This window comes from Capricornis sumatraensis, chromosome X, assembly GCF_032405125.1.
Source record: "Capricornis sumatraensis isolate serow.1 chromosome X, serow.2, whole genome shotgun sequence".
Classification (NCBI taxonomy): domain Eukaryota; kingdom Metazoa; phylum Chordata; class Mammalia; order Artiodactyla; family Bovidae; genus Capricornis; species Capricornis sumatraensis.
Genome location: NC_091092.1, coordinates 79,180,394 through 79,199,972, shown reverse-complemented (window position 1 = coordinate 79,199,972; position 19,579 = coordinate 79,180,394). Strand labels below are relative to the sequence as shown.

Here is a 19,579-nt window from a genome sequence, read left to right as displayed (position 1 = left end):
GTGCAGCCTGTAGCTAGATATCTTTTAGTACGAGAACTTAAAAAAATAGCTTTAACTAATTAAACCAATCAGAGTAAGAACATTTTTTCTCCTTTTTTTAATAGCTTAATTGAGATATGATTCATATACCATACAATGCATCCATTTAGGTGTACAATTTAGTGGCTTTTAGTATATTCACAGAACTGTGCATTCATCATCACAGTCAATTTTAGAACATTTTCATTACCTCTCTCTTTTGAATATATAGAGATGGTGCAAGCATTGTAAGGGTGATTGTAAGTGTAGGACAGTTGCTTCCTGATGTATCTCATCTGGGCACTTAAGCTGGATGGCAGCTCTAACTTTGAAATATCTGGTTGCCTAATGGGTTGAACCCATAATGAAGATAGGAAACTTGTCTATCTATATAAACTTTGTATTATGCCTAGCACGGTTGCTTTACAAACATTTGTATGGTGAAGCTTTGGAAGATATTAAAATGGAAATAGAAGTGCTAAATGATAAGGTACCACAGTGAAAGATGCTGTTTAATAGTTTCACTCTTGATTGCTCCAAACTGTTGTGGACACAGCAATCCTACCTATTTAGCTAAAAATAGCATGATGTTCTTGGGCATGTATAATCCTGCTTAAAATTCAAATTGAAAATTTAAACAACTGGCTCTTGGCAAAGGCTCCCTTCCAGTTTATTCTAAAATGAAAAATATTTTTCTGTGACTTGTGGAATTGCTCTATCAAGGGAAGGATGGGTTTCGTATTATAACATTTTGATTTAGAAACTATCATCTCCTACATTTTCCTCCCTAGTTACTTTCTGTCAGCCTCTGTTTATAAACTCAGATAGTATTTTTCTGGAAAGCCCTTTTGTTTTTAGCATAGGACCTGAACCCCAAATCAGGAGGTGAGCCAGAAATTGGTCACTAAGGTAGCTAAACTGGGAACTGATCCTTTGTGACTAGTCTTTTCAACTGGAATGTAAATCCAGACAGGCTGGGGCTGGGGTACAGGGAATGAAAAAGAATTAAAGTTTTCCATACTTATTTTGAAGTGCTGAAGAGGCACACTTTTCACCATGGAAACATGTACAGGTAAGGCCTGGAAGAGTTAAAGGATCAGTCTTCATAATAACTTGTAAGCATAAAAGGGATATTTTCCCCATAACATTGAAGTAACCATCGTATCTCCCCTGTTTGAGAATGAGGGATGTAAATGTAGCTGCCACCCTATCAGCATGATCTCTCTTGAGAGGGTAGAGGTGAAAGTTTATCAAGGCAAAGAATCAAAGTCCTGAAACTCCTACTGCCATCCTAAAAGAAGAAAGGAAGAAAATGAATTCCTGTTAACAGCATTTCTACACTGAACAATTTGAAGGCAGCTACTATTGTATTTATCTTTGTGCCCCAGCACCTAGTCCAGAGCCTGGCACATATTTTGTTGAATTATTGAGTATCTCTATGTTCTCAGAACTCGCCTGCCAGTGCAGGAGACTTAAGAGACACTGGTTCAATCCCCAGGTTGGGAAGATCCCCTGGAGAAGGAAATGGCAACCCACTCCAGTATTCTTGCCTGGAGAATCCTATGGACAGAGGAGCTTTGCAGGCTACAGTCCGTAGGGCTGCAGAGAGTCAGACACGACTGAGCAACTTAGCACTTAGCACAGCCCTATGTACTTTGGCCACCTGATGTGAAGAGCCGACTCATTGGAGAATACCCTGATGCTGGGAAAGATTGACGGGTGGAGGAGGTGGGGCTGACGGAGGCTGAAATGGTTGGATGGCATCACTGATTCAAAGGACATGAGTTTGAAAAAAATCCAGGAGATAGTGGGCTTCCCTCGTAGCTCAGTTGGTAGAGAATCTGCCTGCAATGCAGGAGACCCAGGTTCAATCCCTGGGTCAGGAAGATCCCCTGGAGAAGTAAATGGCAGCCCACTCCAGTATTCTTGCCTGGAGAATCCCATGGACAGAGGAGCCTGGCAGGCTACAGTCCATGGGGCCGCAAGAGTCAGACATGACTTAGTGACTAAACCACCAACCACCACCACCAGGGAAGCCTAGCAGGCTGCAGTCCATGGGGTCGCAAAGAGTCAGAGATGACTTAGTGACTGAACAACAACAGTGTTCTAGGTGGCTTTATAAGCACTAATATCCATATGGGATAGGTGGTATTATTCCTATTATCTGGGCTTCCCTGGTGGTTCAGAAGGTAAAGAATCCACCTGCTATGCGAGAGACCTAGGTTCGATCCCTGGGTTGGGAAGATCCCCTGGAGGAGGACATGGCAACCCACTCCAGTATTCTTGCCTGGAGAATCCCCATGGACGTAGGAGCCTGGCAGGCTACAGTTCGTGGGGTCCCAAAGAGTAGAACACGACTGAATGACTAAGCACACACACACAGTCCCTATTTTACAGATGAGGAAAGTGAAGATCAGAGAGGTTGAGTGACTTGCTCAAGGTCCCACAGCCACTAAGGGGCAGAATCAAAATTTGAAGTCAGATTTCCTGAGAACTTTGTGTCCCAGGCTTTTGCCAATAGACTGCCTTTCTCCACAGCAGAGAAGCTGTAAGCCCCCCTACCCTACCCAGAAGATACTCTCTGAGAGTCCCAATTGTTAGCTTTTTAAATCTTGATGATCACAAACTCCTATACCAAAGGAGGTAACGAAACCTGAGGGAGCACCCCGTCTCCTGCAAAATGAAAGAGGACTTAGGAAGACTGTCACAGAATGGTATTGTGGGGGATATCTCAGGAGGAGCCAAAAGATGAAAGTTGGTTGGCTTGACTTAATATGTGCAGGCTTAAGAATACTAATACAACAACAAAAAAAAGAATACTAATATAGTAAAATGGAGTTGTATTTGTAATTCATTTTTTATGACCTTACAATTCAGTCATTTAAGGGTGTAATTCAGTGGTGTAGAATTCACAGAGTTGTGCAACCATCATGTCAGTCAATTTTAGAACATTTCACCACCTGGAAAAGAAACTGAATCCTTTAGCTGTCTCCCACCCCTCAAACCTCTCCATCCCCCTCAGTGCTACTAACCTACTTCTGCTTATATGGGTTTGCCTGTTCTGGACATTTTGTATACATGGATTCATATATTATATGGTCTTTTATGACTGACTACTTTCACTTGACATAGTGTTTTTGAGGTTCATCTGTATGGTAGCATGTATCAATACTTCATTTATTTTTATGGCTGAATAACATTCTGTTGTATGAATATATCACATTTTGTTTATCCATTTATGAGTTGATAGGCATTTGGGTTATTTCTACTTTTTGGCTGTTACAAATACTACTCTTTGAACATCTGTATGCATATAACTGGATCATATGGCAACTCTATATTTAACCTTTCGAGGAAAACCCAGGCTGTTTTCCGTAGTGGCTGTGCCATTTCACATTCCCACTAGCAGTGTGAGGGTTACAATTTCTCCACATCCTCGCCAACCCTTGTAAATGTCAGTCTTTTTGATTCTAGCCATTCTGGTGGGTGGGAAGTGGTATTTCATTGTGGTTTTTATTTGCATTTCCCCAAATGGCTAATGATGTTGAGCATCTTTTCATGTGATTATTATTTGCCAGTCAGTTTTGCTTTGCTTGGTCCCTTGATTCTCAAGCTGTTTACAAACTGACTTGAGACCAGAGCAAGCCAACTATGTCATTACTCAGGTGATTAGAGGGAAGCAGGAAGAAAGGTGCTACCTTTCACTCTTACCAACTGTGTGCTGGAGGGCTTGGGTGCAGAGAATTTTAGCTAGGAATGCTGACCTGATAAAAATGATAGGGCCCCCCTTAAAAAAAAAACCCAGTTTATTCACATACTATACAATTCACCCATTTACAGTGTACCACTCAGTGGTTTTTAGAATGTTCAGAGTGGTACAACTGTCAATTTTAGAACATTTTCCTCACCCCTAAAAGAAGTCTCATCCCATTAGCAGTCACTCCCTATTTCCCCCAAACTCCTCCGCTCTTCCTAGCCCAAGGCACCCACTAATCTACTTTCTGTTTCTGTAAAGTTTCCTTTTCTGTCCCATTCATATGAATGGAATCATATAATATGCAGAATATGCAGTCTTTTGTGTCCTGGCTTCTTTCAACATAGTTTTTTCAAGGTTCATCCCGATGTAGCATGTAACACTTCAATCCTTTTTAAGGCTGAATAATATTTCATCTTATGGTTATACCACAAATCATTTATCCATTCTTCAGTTGATGGACTTGGGTTGTTTCCATCTTTTGACTGTTGTGAATACAGCTGCTATCAATGTTCATGGGAAGTTTTTGTGTGGTCATGTTTTCAATTCTTTTGGGTATATATTCCTAGGAGTGGAATTGCTGGGTCATAAGGTAACCACATTGAACAGTTTTGAGGATCTGCCAGATTTTGCCAAAGTGGCTACACCCTTTTAGGCCCACCCTGTTTTGCGAACTTAGAAAAGAAAAAAATGTCAGCTTTCTTTTCAGTTTTGCCTCCTGGGGCTGAACTCTATTTACAGCTCGCTCGCTCTCTCTGTGTGTTTGTACTTGTGTACACTGGGCTTTTCCGTCTTCCATGTAGCTTGAGGACATGGTAGCTAGAGTTGGCAAAGCATTCTGATTCTAGATAGACAGGTGCTTTCTTGTCCTTGTTAGATGGTTTGAGACAAAATCCTAGGAACTTTGGTGTCTATAAAACATTGGTTATTCTGATAGGGTAGAATGATTAGAATAATATAGAAAATGAATTATTTCTTATTTATAGCATTTTAGGATTTCTTTTTAATTTAATGTGTTGCTTGTTGAAATCTTGACCCTGATATTTACACTGTTGCTTTGTTTGTTTAAAGCTTTAGACTTATATTCCATAATAGGGTAATTGTTTTATTGTATTTAATAGAGAAATAGAATAATTTGGGCCTATCCCTGGTGGCTCAGACGGTAAAGAATCCGCCTGCAATGCAAGAGACCTGGGTTCAGTCCCTGGGTTGGAAAGATTCCCTGGAGGAGAGCATGGCAACCCACTCTAGTATTCTTGCCTGGAGAATCCAGTGGACAGAGGAGCCTGATGGGCTACAGTCTGTGGGGTCCCAAAGAGTCAGACACGACTGAGCGACTAAGTATGCACACATATCATTGTCATTGAGATTAAAAAATACGGGTTTTGTTCCTTTTATCTTAAGAAAGGGAATCATCTTGGAGGAGTAGCCAAGGCCCTGGGTTCTAGTTCTGACTTTAAGTAGCTGAATGATCTTGTACTGCTGCTGCAGCTGCTGAGTCGCTTCAGTCGTGTCCGACTCCGTGCCACCCCATAGACGGCAGCCTACCAGGCTCCCCCGTCCCTGGGATTCTCCAGGCAAAAACACTGGAGTGGGTTGCCATTTCCTTCTCCAATGCATGAAAGTGAAAAGTGAAAGTGACGTCGCTCAGTCGAGTCTGACTCTTTGCGACCCCATGGACTGCAGCCCAGCAGTCTCCTCCATCCATGGGATTTTCCAGGCAAGAGTACTGGAGTGGGGTGCCATTGCCTTCTCCGGATCTTGTACTAGTCAACCTCTTTGGACCTCAATTTTCTGATCTGTAAAATGATGGGACTGTGCAAAATGATCCCACATGTTTCTTCTAACTCAAATTCTGTGTTAGATAAGTGGAAATAAGTTGTGAATTCAATTCACAAGTTCCTGTTTGTGACTAGAGTGTTACTGAATCACAGTTTTGAGTTAATAACAATCTTGCATTAGTAAAGGTCTTGTCTTCCCCTCTTCTTTTCTGTGGTAAGGCTTTCATCCTCTTGAAATGGATCTTTGTTTACTTTTCATTGAATTTAGAAATCTTAAAAATGCAAAGACCTTAGAGATTTGGGGATTTTTCAACTTGATAAAATTAACACACTTTGTATAAAAATATACGTTGGGGGTCTGCATACATGAGTGTCCTTCAGATTTTCAAAAAGAAGAAAGAATTTTGCAAATCTTGGGTTAAATAAACTATATTATTGAGTTGTTTTGTAAACACTCAGAAAAAGAAGTGGTGAGCACTGAAACCACCATTGATTCACCAAGGTCAAACAAATCATGTCAGACTGCCAAGTTGCTTTGATGGACAGGGTTACTAGACTGGTAGATCAAGGAAATATGGTAGATGTGGTTTATCTAGATTTCAGCAAGGCATTGGCAGGGCTTCTTTGGTTTACTCTTGGGTAAGATGGCAAGGTGATAGTAGTGATAATACGTTTAAGTGGATTTGTCTGCAACTGGTTGAGTGATCAGTCCCAGGGAAAAATGAAGAATGAGCCAGGAGTGGGAATGGAGGGGAATTTCTAGTGCACGTGTCCTGTCTTCATCCTTGGGCCTGTCCTTTTCAGTCTGCCTCTACATCCCCCTCAGATTATATTTTATGTTGTAATATATAATTTTAAAAATTATATTTATCCTGGATATATAAATATTACATTCAGATTTGTAGAAAATTGGAAAACAACAAAATACAAAGTTTAAAAAAAGCTCAAATCGTGTAAAACTACCTCCAGAAATAACCTTGTATTTGTGTGTATTTCCCTCCAAACTTTTATATCTCATATAGTACGTATGTCTTTCAAGACTGGGATCATTGTATTTAAGCAGTCTTGTATCCATTCTTTTAACTTAGCATATGTCATTAATATTTTATTAAAGTGGTTATTAATAATTAAATATTCCATCATGTGTGTGCCATAATTCATGTAATCATTCCCTTGTTGGAGGACATGTAGGTTGTTTGCAGTTTTTTATTTTATAAATAACACATTGATGGATATCTTTGTATGAGGCTTTTTGTGAATCTGTGATTGTGTGTTCAGAATGAATTCCTTGGAATGGAATTATTGGGCTAACGGATATGAACATGTTTAAGACTTTTGATATATTTAATATGTATTTGATATATTTCTCTATCTCCAGCAACAATATAAAAGTGTATATTTTGAGATCCTTGCTAACATGGAGTGTTATTTTTTAAAATATCTGTGCAAATTAGGTAAAAATGTTATGCAATGCATATCTTAATTTGTATGTCTTTTTAACAATAGAATTGAACATTTCTGTGTGTGTGTTTATTGATCATTTTTTGTGTGTGGATTGCGTGTTCATACCCTTTCCCCATTTCCTTGTTGAGGTATATTTATCAGTTTTTGCATGCATGCTAAGTCGCTTCAGTCGTGTCTGACTCTGTGCGATCCCATGGACTGTAACCCGTTAGGCTCTTCTGTCCATGAGATTCTCCAGGCAAGATTACTGGAGTGGGTTGCCCTGCCCTCCTCCAAGGGATCTTCACTGACCCAGGTATGGAACCTGTGTGTCTCATGTCTCCTGCATTGGCAGGTGGGTTCTTTACCGCTAGCGCCACTTGGGAAGCAGTTCTTACTGACCCATAAAAGCTTTAAAGTAGTCAGTCATATATGTTGAAAGATTTTTCCCATTTTGTACTTTGCTTTTTATTTTATTTTGATGTACAGATGTTTTGTTTTTATGTAGTCAAATCTATTAGTGTTTTCTTTTTTGTGTATTTTGCCTCTGCCCATAGCTTTGGAAAGGCCTTTCTTACCCTGAGAGAAAATAAATGTCCACCTTTTAAAAAAAAATCTAGTTGTTTAATGTTTTTCTTTTTGCATTTAAAACTTTAACCTGCTGGGACTTTATTTATGATGTAAGATAGACTACTACCTGATTTTTGCTCCAAATATTTTAAGGAATTACCTTGGAACTATTTATCAGATAAAATCTATTATTTTCTTGCTGTTTTGGAGTGCCACCTTTATTACGCACACACACAACCACACTCACATACTCATAATTTGGATTTTGGGTTTCTTAATTCTGTTCTGTGATATTTCACTCTGGGATTATCAGTTACTGAGAAATGACCACAGATGGTTTGACAAATAACCAGAAGGGTCTTTCTCTAGGTCTCAGTTTCTGGGTTCCTTCCACAGAAACTTGACCCAAAAGATCCAATTGATACCCCAATAAACATTGTCAGATAATTTGTGATCCTGTTGGAGTGACCACTGTGAAGAATAGTTGAATCTAGACTCTCAGTTGACGTGTAAAACATAGAAATCAGAGATTTCCCTGGCAGTCCAGTGGTTACGATTCTGCACTTCCACTCTAGAGGGCCTGGGTTCGATTCCTGGTTGGGGAACTAAGATCTTGCAAGCTGCTGGGTGCAGCTGCAGCCACAAAAATCCAAAACAAAACAGAAATCAGTTACATACCTATGGCTGATTCATGTTGATATATGGCAGAAACCAACACAATATTGTAAAGCAGTTATCCTCCAATTAAAAATAAATAATAAAAGAAATCAGTTACATTAACTCATTAGCAAATGAGTTAATAAAATGTTGTGTTTCAGTCACTATATTGCAATATTTCTGTTAAGTGGGAAAGACTGTTGTGAACAAGAGTACCTGCTACCTTCAGAGCAAGGATAGGTACAATTCTTTATTCATTCTCATGTTTTCCAGATGAGATGTTTTGTCTTGGGGTGATTCTACATAGACTTTGACTTATGGGTTAAAGGAGCTAAAGGCTTTGTTAATCTTGTATTTCTTTGAATATGCTATGTGAAATTCTTTAGAAATAGAGAAAAGACCCTATTTGAAGCTTTTACCCTGATCTCTGTTTGGTGATTCAGTATAGAGTGAGAAGAGCCAGTGGCGAGGTCCTATGAAAAACTTTTTCTTAGCTTGATAAAAGATCAAAGCATTTTTCATGCTACTCATTTCAGACCAGGTGGCTGAATGTCATGGCACCTTATATAGTATAGTGCTTTTGCTCAGTGCCCTTCCTGCATCCTCACTAAGCTCTTTAGGGGACAGAAACATCCAGTCAGTAGGAATAATCTGGAATTTTTTATGGCATGCTGATATGGATTGTCTTGTTTTCTGTTTGATTTCCAGTATCAGGATGCTATCCAGAACTCTGGTAATGTGTGTGTATGCCTGAGGAAGCATTGTGACAGTGGAGGGACCAAAATACAATGACACTGAAGTTTCTGTTCTGGGTTAGTCATAGTTCTGAGCCCATTGTTCTAAAAGTAGAGCTGAAATTTTCTTCAAGCACCATTTGCCCATATGGAGGCCTGTTTGCCACTTTTCTGCCCTCTCATATAGCCTTAAATTTTTTTTATTTAAACTTATACTCCTTATTTGGTATTTTTTGACCCAAAGAGTATAGGATTATTTGCAGATGTGAAGATTTCCTTCTTGTAGATCATGTTAAAAATTTTAATTAGACTAGTCTTAGGTTTGATTTCTTATGGACCGCATTGATTTGATTCTAAAATCATAATTATGTCAAAATCAGAAGGGACCTGAGAAATGGTTTAGTTTTAGAGGTATCAGATATTTTAAATAGTAGGCTCCATAATTAGAAACTAACCCAAGCAATAGGCTTCATATTATTTTATAGAGACAAGTTTGTGATTCTAAGAAATGTGCTTTTTGACAATTCATATGTTTATCTCCACACTGACAGGTATCTTCTTTATTGGGCTTATTTTACTTTTGGCTCCATTCATTTCTTTTGAAAACATGAACTATGTTGTTGGTACAGATGCTTGTAATTCATACAAATCCTGAGGGTTTGCATTCCACAGGCAACTGTAGAAAACCTAAAACACAATTCATACTCATCAGAATTTGTGACTCTCGCATGTGATTCCTCTGAGCTCAGGGCAGCTCAGCAATGGCAAATGAGGGCTGTATGAATTTGAGATTTGAACACCTTCACTTCCTTAGGAACAAATGAGTCTTTGGGCAACTGTTGACTTATTTTGTGATGATAGCAAACCAAGACACTGTGCTGTGATTCAGCCCTGTCTTTTACTCAGTGTTTGTGTGGGAACTTAAGGTCGGCAAGTTACATTTCTCTTTTTCATTTTATTTGTATTTGTGTCTTTCCATTGTTCCTGTCTGTCACAGTCTGTGTGTCTGAAGTCTGTCATCCAGTTGTCTTCCCAGCTTCATTGTCCTTTCCGAATTTGGTAGGCATAGCTTTTGTTTTATTTTGGAGCATTTACCTTTTATATCTTCGTTCACACCATAGGCAGTCAGTGCTGCATGCAGACTAAGTACTCTTTGTTGCTTTTATTTGTTTCTTGTCTCTACAACATTTTCCTACCCATAACCAAATAGAACCAAATAAGTTTTCTATAGTTTGAGAAACTGAGCCCCTTTCAGTGTTTCCAAATTACTGACAAGTATCATTTCTAATACCAAGGAGACACTTTTTCTTTCATTAGGAAGGTAGATGCATTTGAGATCAAAGTCTTAGAGGGGAGATGGCTTTGGAGGCTTGGTTATGTGTCCATTTCATAGTAGTGAACATTGTAGTTTCAGTCCTCTTTGATGCTTTATTAGGCTATTAAGTGGGTCTTGAAAGCTCTGATATGTTAGTGTTTTGCAGAAGTGGTTTACAGTTTTGTTGTTCAGTTTTTACCCTTTTGGGGTGAGTGGAAGGAGAAAGTTTTGTGTTCTTTTTCCATACATTAGTTCCTGAGGAGCCAGAATTTGAGAATTATGGTGTCCAGGTTTGTCCTGTCAGATCTTTATAGCAAGTTTACACCCTTGTTGACTCAACAAGGGTGCTAATTGCCATGCTAAACTTTGAGAAGGAAACAAAAAACACATCAAGGAGCTTATAGTTTTGTAAAGGAAATGACATCACAAATTCTGGGCACTAGATTTTAAAAAGGGAGAGGTAGTGGAAGGCCTGGAAACCATGTTAGATGAAGAATGTTTAAGGAAGTAACAATATTTAGCCTGGAAAAGAGAGAACTTATTTTGAGGACATGATGGCCATTCTCTATTATGGCTGATATTATCCCACCTTTTCCTGGTCTTTTAGGAAACAACTCAGAAGCTGCCTTTGATCCTTTCTCACCCTACATCCAATCAGTTGTCAAAATTTCTCTCCTCTGGCTCCAGCATATTTCTTTTTTTTTAATATAAATTTATTTATTTTAATTGGAGGTTAATTACTTTACAATATTGTATTGGTTTTGCCGTACATCAACATGAATCCGCCACAGGTATACACGTGTTCCCCATCCTGAACCGCCCTCCCTCCACCCTCCCCGTACCATCCCTCTCGGTCGTCCCAGTGCACCAGCCCCAAGCATCTTTTTATCCTCAGTTGTCCCCACACTATGTCAAGCCTTTGACGTCACTGTCTGTACTAGTAGAACAGGTTCTTGGTCTCTGTTGCCTTTGTCCCTGTTTTCCTTTCTATATTATGTTCTCAGAATAATCTTCCCCCAAACCTAGTTCTAATTGTATTACTTTCCTATTTAAACACTTAACAGTGGTTCCCAAAGCCTAGTAAGAAAAGCCCTTACTCAAACTCTTATAATTTGGCCCCCAACCTTCCATCACTTCCCCTTCCCCTGTTCACGCTCTACCTTCTATTCAGTCTTATTCAGTAGTCTTGGAACCTGTTCCAGGCTTCCCCAGCTCTTTGATTTTCTTTAAATTGTTCCTTCGTACAGTTATACAGAAGAGAATCCATCATGTTTATACTGTTTTAGACACCAAAATAGGACCAACTAACAAAAGAGATGGCCCTCAATCTAACAGTTTTCTCTTGTAGTGTTGTCTAATGATGAAAGAATAGAGAGCTTCCCAACATTGGATATATTTGTGCAGAGATTGGGAGCTAGCTGGTCTGGATGCTGTAAAGCAGGCTGCCCACCCCCAGGCTGTAGGTGCTAGACAAGAAGAGAAAGCATGGTTCTCTGCTCTGAAGAAACTTAAATCTACATGTGAGGCACCACACTTATTCTCCCCATGATAGCTAAAGTGATATACATACACACATGTTCATGTCATTCCTTTGCTTAAAATCTTTCAGTGACTTCTTTCTGTTACTCTTAGGATGGATGCAGAAATCCACAAGGTCATGTATAATCTGACCTCAGTCTGACTTCCTAGTCTGATCTGCCAGTATCTCCTTACTTCCCTGTGATCCAGATATTTTTTTACCCCCACATATTTTGTTTCTTCTATCTGGAATGCTTTATCTATCCCTCTTCCCCTGGCTAACTCTTCATCCTTAAAGACTCAACCTAAATGTCACTTCCTCATGGAAACCTTAGTTAACATCATCCTATCCCCCTCCTCAGTAGGTTGGGTCACCCTGTTAGTCTCATGATCATAACTAAAGTTGTAATTAAATAGTTGTTTCTTTCATTCTTGTAATTTCTAGGAACCATTTGATTACCTTTATATTCCCATCAGCTCTCATAATGCCTGGCACACAGTAGACATTTAGTTAATATTTGGATAAATAAATGAATGAATAAGACTTCGCGGTGGTGAACAACATAAAGGATGTTCAGTGTCAGGCAGGGAGAAAAATTTCAGGACAAGGGAGTAATAGCTAGGAACGAACAAATTGTGTTCAAGAGTTGCAGGCAGATTAACTCAAAAGAGGATTCTGTTATTATACGCCAGAAACCACAAAATTGTAAAGCAATTTTCCACCAACTAAAAAAATAAATAAAATATTTTTTAAAGAGGATGATCTGTCTGATGACACATGGGATAGATCAGCTAAGAGTGATAGGATGATGGTTTTAGCAGTCTTTGACATTTTAGTTGAGATATTAAAATTCTTTAGTTGCTATTGAATTATTATAGATACTTGGATGAGGGGCTCCAAGTTGGAGTTTTAGGAAGACTTTTGAAATAAGAATCTTAAACTGGACTGGAATTTGGAGAGCCTGGGGGCAGACTACCAGCTAGAGCAATACAGCAGTGGTCCAGAGAAGAGGTAACTATGTGACCTAAATCCAGGCAAGAGATAAAATAATAATGAGAAAACAAAAAGGCAATGACAGTGGAAATTAGAAAGAAAGAGATGGATTGAGGAGGCAGTTAGGAAGAACATTAGCAAAACTTGAGGAAACAGTAGTTGTGCACAGGGGAAAGGGGGCTGTTGTTTCCAGTACCAGGGAGATTTGGCTTGAAATTTATCAAGTAGGTGGATGCAAAGTGGTGAAAACTAAAGGTAGATATTTCTAGAGGTAGACAGAATGTCATATAGGTAGTAGGACAGTCCCTTTAAATCAGCAATTCCACCCACCGGTAGACCTTTCCTGTGATTATGCAGAGAGAACATTTGAGGTTCCTCTTTGTCTATTCCAGCATGCAATTTTGGCTTTACTTTCACATAACCTAAATGCTTATTAAAGTTCTTTCTCCCAAAACGAAAGATCAATCTGTCCTTAAAGGTAAGTTCTATTTCTTCAGGAACAGAAAAGCTGCTGGAAGCTTTAGAATAGCAGTTTATCCTTACTTCCAGTTAGAAGGGTTTCAGAATGTTGGGGTTTAGTTTGGTAGTGCCAATCAATTTTTTTCATGTGCATGTAATTTGACCCTGCAGTTTCAATTCAAGGAATCTATGCTATAGAAATGCTCATACAAATACACAGACCAGCACTGATTGTAATGTAAAAAATCAACAATTTAAATATATGTCAGCTGGGATATGACTGAATAAATTATGATCTGTCCATAATATGCAATACTATGCAGCTATTACAAAGAATGAGGTGGATCACGATTCATGTCAGTATAGGTTGCCATGACATATCAGAGAATGAAAAAAGCATGTGAATCTTTGTGAGTTGCTAATGTATATAAATGATACATACAGAAAATAAGTCTGGAAGGATACATACTAAAAATCCTAACTAGTTGCTTCTGGGTATTGGGATGGGGAAATGATACAGGAATGTCCAAAGGAAAAAAAAAATTTTAATCATATGCTACTTTTATAATTTTAAAAAGTGTAAACTCATCAGCTTTCTTTGACCCCCAGGTGGTCAGTGAAGAACCCTGTTTGGGGAATGATGTCTGACTGTCCTACTCCCACCCCCTTTTCTCTCTGTGATTAGTAAAGAGAATGAGGGAGCAATGACTCACTGTGCATATCTTTTGTGGATTACAAATAGTTGGGTTCATCTGAATGGGAAAAAATAAATATAACACAGTTTAGTAGACTTAAGATTTTAGTAATAAATATTCTTTAAAATAGCCTGTTTGAAGTAGGACGTTTGGGTTATAGAGGGTGGTCTGGTGGGCTTCTAAGGTAATGACTTAGGCCTAGGATATGCCTTCCAGCAACGGGCTTGTTTTGAGTGGAAGGGGAAGTAAGGCCTTGGCAAATTGTGAGGTCTTAGAATTCAGATACTGTTTAGGTGAAGCTTTTGTTCTTGGGAAATGATGCCTCTAATATTAAGATGAGGTACTATCTATCTAAAGACTATTCTAAACAGCTTTTTGTTAAAATTATTTTTTCTTTGTTATAAACAAAGTTTGCTAATCAGATGCCCCCTGTGGATTATTAGTATCTCAAAAAGGTGTTTAAAAAACATATACTCCATTTGCTTTCAATAATTAACCTTGGGAACAAAAGTAAATGGGAATACCTCTTAACTACCTTTCCAAGCCCTCAGTGAAGCTGGCAGCCATCAGTTAAATAAACCTTTAGGTTTATTAGTTCGAGAACAGAAGCATCAACTTGGGCACAGTTTTCTACTTTGCTTCTCGTTTACCCAACAATCATTTATTCAGAGGCGATTCTGTGCCTACTGGACATTAGATAACTCTGCAAGTAAAAGCCAGAGGCCTGTGAGCAGCTAGAACTCTAAGGGGATCATCTGAATGGGGAAAAGTGAATAAAACACTGTTTAATAGATTTGAAAGCTTAGTAGCGTGTAGAAAACAGAAAATGACTTCCTTAAAGCAATAGCTTTGTTCTCTTTCTATAGTCTATTTTAAGTGGGCCCTCTGGCCCAGTGTTATCAACCTTGGATTAGGAGCTTGAGGAAATGGTGGTTTGGTGGTTGTTTTTTAAAGGGTTTTTAAAGAAATGTAATTACTAAGCAACTGCCATGACCTGCTGCTACGTTGGAGTTCAGTGGGCAAGTCAATTCCAAAGAAGAGAATACGTAAACAAGTTGGGAGAGGGGAAAACAGCTTATAGATAGATTGGGTGTTTTTTCCTGCGTTCAATGCATATTTCTGCCTTTTACTTATCTTGCGCAAGAAAGGGCTGCTTGGTCAGAAATATCTTTGTTTCACCTGGTCTTCTCTCAGCCAGTGAGTGGGGAGGAGGGCCAGAAAGAGCCAACTGGAGAGGGTTGGGCTGGAGGGCTGAGCCTTAGGGTGGGACCCGTGCCTGGGCGGCTCTGGAGGTAGATAGCCCTGCTGCTGTCCAGGGCTGCTATGACAGATTGGTCACCGCCCTCTACCTTTAGATTGGGACGCCTCATTGATATTGATGTGTTGCCTTGTAACCCTCAGAACAGGGACATTGTCCAGCTGCTGTCTCTCTTTTTTTCTCCCAACATTTAATGGGTGAGTCAGTGACTTAACTGCTTCCTGCAGGATTTCAGGGATGGGAGTAAGTAATGAGGACAAATCACCATAACACCAGTGCGTGATGAATGAAAGAGCACACAAATTTAACCAGTTGGCTTCACTGGTACCAGAGTGAACAAAAAGAAACTTGGTTGGGAAGAGGAGATTTGTTTGAGCTAGAACTCTATTCTCTCCCCTTAAGATTTTTTACTGTTTCCCTTTATACCCAACTGAAGGTCAGGTTGCTTTGGGGTGTCAGGTGTTGGAACAGGTGTTCTGTTTTCTGCCTGTAGAGTCGTACAGACTAGATGGGGATGCTTCTTGCCAGCCCTCTGTGGTGCATGAAAATGCTTTTGTGGAATTTTTTCCCGCTGGAAATGTGTTTGTTTTTTTAAAGCAGTTCCCAACCTTCAACCCCCTAGTATAAACCTTCAACCCTCTAGTATTGACTTCCTTTAAAATCAGCTTCACATAATGAAGTGTGCCTCTTTTCTGTCATTTTCACAGTCTGTGCCGTAGAGATATCCCATTTTATGTGGCGATCATAGACCTGAAAAATGTGTGAGGTGTGTGTGTGAGTGTGTGCGTCTGTATGTGTGTGGTAAATGTGAATATCACATTTGAGATGTACTAGGAGAATGTCACAGTAAAGTAACCCTATAAAAAGCCTTTCATAGTAGTTGTATGGATAGAGTTCATTTTCCTTTGTCAGGTTTTCTTAAATTGGATATAAACTTGGCGTCACCATTCCAGAATGACGAGGCTTTTTCAGGCTATGTGATGGTGTCAGTGGGCTACATAGTTGGTCACAGACTTATGATCTCACTGACTAGATGATTTTGAAGGAGAGAGATGTCAGCAGACTTCTGGGTTTGGGAGAATTTTTATTGTGATGTTTGTTCAATTGTTACTGAACCCTGATTGTTAAGAGGGAAATAATTCAGGAGAGCTTTGTGATCTCCTTTTCTGATTGTGATGTTTGTTTTTACCTTTGTACTGCATTCCATTCTCCCTCCTCAAAAAAAAGTCACCTAGAAACAGATCATCTTCTTTGCCTAATAATCATATAATGGCCTCAGGTCTTTTCCTGCCCTTCCACCCTGCGTCTCAGGGCCATCTGTTCTCTGCAATCCACTTTTCGGGAAAGTCTCCTTTCCCATCTGCTCTCCTTGGGCCTCAATGTCTGCTCTAAAGATTTATGAAGGCTGCTCTGGCACCTCTTTCCAGTTATTTTTTTAAGGATCAGTAAGCTTTTTCCATAAGTTACTATTTTTTCAGGTGTATTCTTTCATTCTTTCACTCTGGGGGTGGAGAGAAATCTGTCTTTCTATGCTTGCCGGAGGTACTCTGCTTATCAAAGCAAAGATTGACTGGGCTGGCTCTGGCTGCTTTGAAGCCAAGGGTCCTCCTGGCCTTTTGGCCGCTGGCAGATAGGCTCAGTGCAGCTCCTTGGGTTCATTCATTTCCTGTCCTTTCCCTTGTCTCCCTGACAGAGTACAGTCGCTTTGAATCGAAGATACATGACTTGCGAGAACAGATGATGAACAGCAGCATGAGCTCTGGGTCTGGGTCCCTGCGAACAAGTGAGAAGAGGTCCTTGTATGTCAGGTAAGTCTCACTTCTGAACACCAGGCTTTGTGTGGCACGAGGGAAGCTCTGTGCCAACCCAGCCCTTCTTGTTTAACTAGTGGGATAGGGAGTGTATACTCCCAGTACTAAAACAACACTTTGCACTGTATGCTCAGGTTGTGTACTTTATGGTCAGTATCTCCTCCCTTTTGTGATCTGACTTCTTCCTTTTCACTCCTGAATGACTCAGTATGGGAAATTTTCAGTGTACTCTCTAATTGTAAAAGACTGTTGCTAGTCAGCATTCAAAGAGCACTCAAATGTTCAAAGTACTTTGCTCACAATCTGTGATTTGAGGGGAAACTTGGCATTCCCACTTCCACATATGCATAATAGATATCAGACTTTGTATTCGAACATATCAGCTATCACTGTGTTCTGGTACAGGGTCTCTTTTAAGAGACCAAAGAACTGACAGGTTGCTGCATTCTGTTTTGTCTGTTTTAAGTTGTGTTTGCTCGCTCCCTGCTGCACTGGTCTGCTGTAAATGAGTCATGGGACATAGGATGGGATGATGTACCTTCCACAGGAAGGGCGGGTGGAAAGAATATATAGCATTGGATTGCTGCTAAAGCTTTTCAGAGATACTGTCCAAGGTTGAGCTTGTGACCCTTGAGGCACATAATAATACTTTGTCAGGTCAAAGTGCAAACCTTGGAGAGTTAGATTGCTAAATGAACACTATGGACTCCTAGAATTAGTGATAGTTTTCTTCTTCCTGCTTGGGCTTCTTGGCAAAACTCCAACAGTCTGGGGTAAGTACATTGTATCTCTCCAAGGGTAAAATCCTCAGAGAAAGAAGTGGTAGGATTACTCCTCTGAGGGGTGTGTGTGTGTCCTCTGAGGCTTGTGTGTTTGTGTATGTCTGCGTGTTTGTGTGTGTCTGTGTGTTAATGCTTGTATCAAACTCTTGGGTTGAACTTTTTCTAGTGGTCTCTAATACCAGGTGGGGGGCGTGGAAGGAGGCTACAGTTGCTAGTTGCCTGGCAACATGACATCTATTTTGTCCTTGGGTTTTGAGATGACGATAGCCAACCAATGTAAATGCTAATTGCAGTTTTTCTCTCAGTGCTTGATTTTCTTTTTCCTCAGTTGCTAGTCCCTGACCCTCCTGCGGGCAGAAGAGCCAAGGGAGTCCAGATTTGAGCCTCAAGCCCACTAGACTCACGGTTCTTTTCTAGAATGAATCCTCAGCTTGATTCTGTCTGTGTTGAGAGCAGCTTTCTTCACGTTTGCTGTGAAAAGAGGAGAGCGGGAGGAAGGCTGGGCTACTCACTGGTGATCTTTTCAGTCTCCTGTTTTCTGTCACTCAGCCCTTGTTCTGGGTCTGCAGCCTAGACATTGGGGTGCCAATGGGGGGATTCAAATGTGCTATTGCCTCCCTCAAAAGGGTAATACTTACGTGACTTGGTCAGGATTGTTCCATTCCTGTGCTTCCAGCCCCCGCAGATGTGGCACTCCAGTGTGCGTGGGAAGCTGCTCTTTAGGCAAGACGGTTTCTTTGGAGAGCTTTATTTTTAGATTTCCCCTCTCTGCCTATCCTGCGCTAGAGCTGTCCTTGCCTGGGCAGGGGGAGTGGGGCATCAGCTCCCGACCTACAAGACCTGGAACACCCTTCTCTGGTCCTGGCAGGGGACACATTCTGTCTGACTCTGGGGAGAAGGATGGAGGCTGCACTCTGTTTCTAGTGAAGCAGTTTATACAGTTTATATCATCTGCTCTTAACCGTATCTAGATAACATCTGTATCCTCAGAGGAAAGTAAATATGGTTTAGAATAGTGAACATTTGTAGTCACTAGAATTCACCAAGGGAAATAATATTTTATGGCCAGAGTAGTGAGCTAAGGTATTTTGCTAAGCTAACGCTCTACCAAAGCTTGGAGCCTGGTTCACTCTACTGCCTTACATGCCTGTTTTTGGCCTAAGGTATTTTGCTGAGCTCGCCCTCTACCAAAGCTTGGAGCTTGGCTCACTCTAGTGCCTGTTTTTGGCCTTTTTTTTTTTTAACTCTACAGTGGCTTCCTTTTGTTCAGCATTTAAACATATTCAAGTTTCTTCCATTTTTGAAAAGAAAATTTCCCTCAATACCAACAGTCCTGAAAACTGTTGTCTGGTCTCTCTTCTGCTGACCACATTTGCCAAATTATGTGCCAGGAGACACTGGTTCCTCAAGATGTTAAATATTGTGTGAAAAGTCAGTGGTTCAGTAAGTTGGGCAAATGCAGGATTAAACAGAGGGAAATGGGGTTCTTTACTCTGATTAATCTCCAGGAGGGACTATGCTAAGCAGTGTTTCTCCAAAGATAGGAGCATAGAAGCCTTATTTGGAGAAATCAGTCTTAGCATCCAGGCTGGAAAATGTTGCAGTCGTCTGTACTTGCTGCTGCTACTTCTTCAAATTGTCTCTCTTTCAGTAGGAAAGGAAGTTGTGCATTGGCTTTTCAGCATGATGGTGTGGTCCCAAGCAACTCCAGAAGACTCTGGAGGGGCAGAAGCCCAACTCTTTTGGGGTGACTGGTTCAATGATTCTCTGCCATTGGTCTGACCTCTTCA

At 40.2% G+C, this 19,579-nt stretch overlaps 1 protein-coding gene across 9 annotated transcripts in view; it reads left to right on the top strand.

Moving 5' to 3' along the window:
* The window catches only part of DLG3 (discs large MAGUK scaffold protein 3), a 52,457-nt gene that overhangs the window by 11,824 nt on the left and 21,054 nt on the right, over positions 1–19,579 (top strand). For 5 of the 9 annotated variants that reach the window (XM_068962218.1, XM_068962216.1, XM_068962215.1 and 2 more), the window contains one exon: positions 16,890–17,004. In XM_068962218.1, the coding sequence (XP_068818319.1) occupies positions 16,890–17,004 (115 nt within the window). Of the gene's footprint in view, positions 1–16,889; positions 17,005–19,579 lie in introns of those variants that run through there. The other 4 variants (XM_068962223.1, XM_068962222.1, XM_068962221.1 and 1 more) reach the window with 1 other exon arrangement.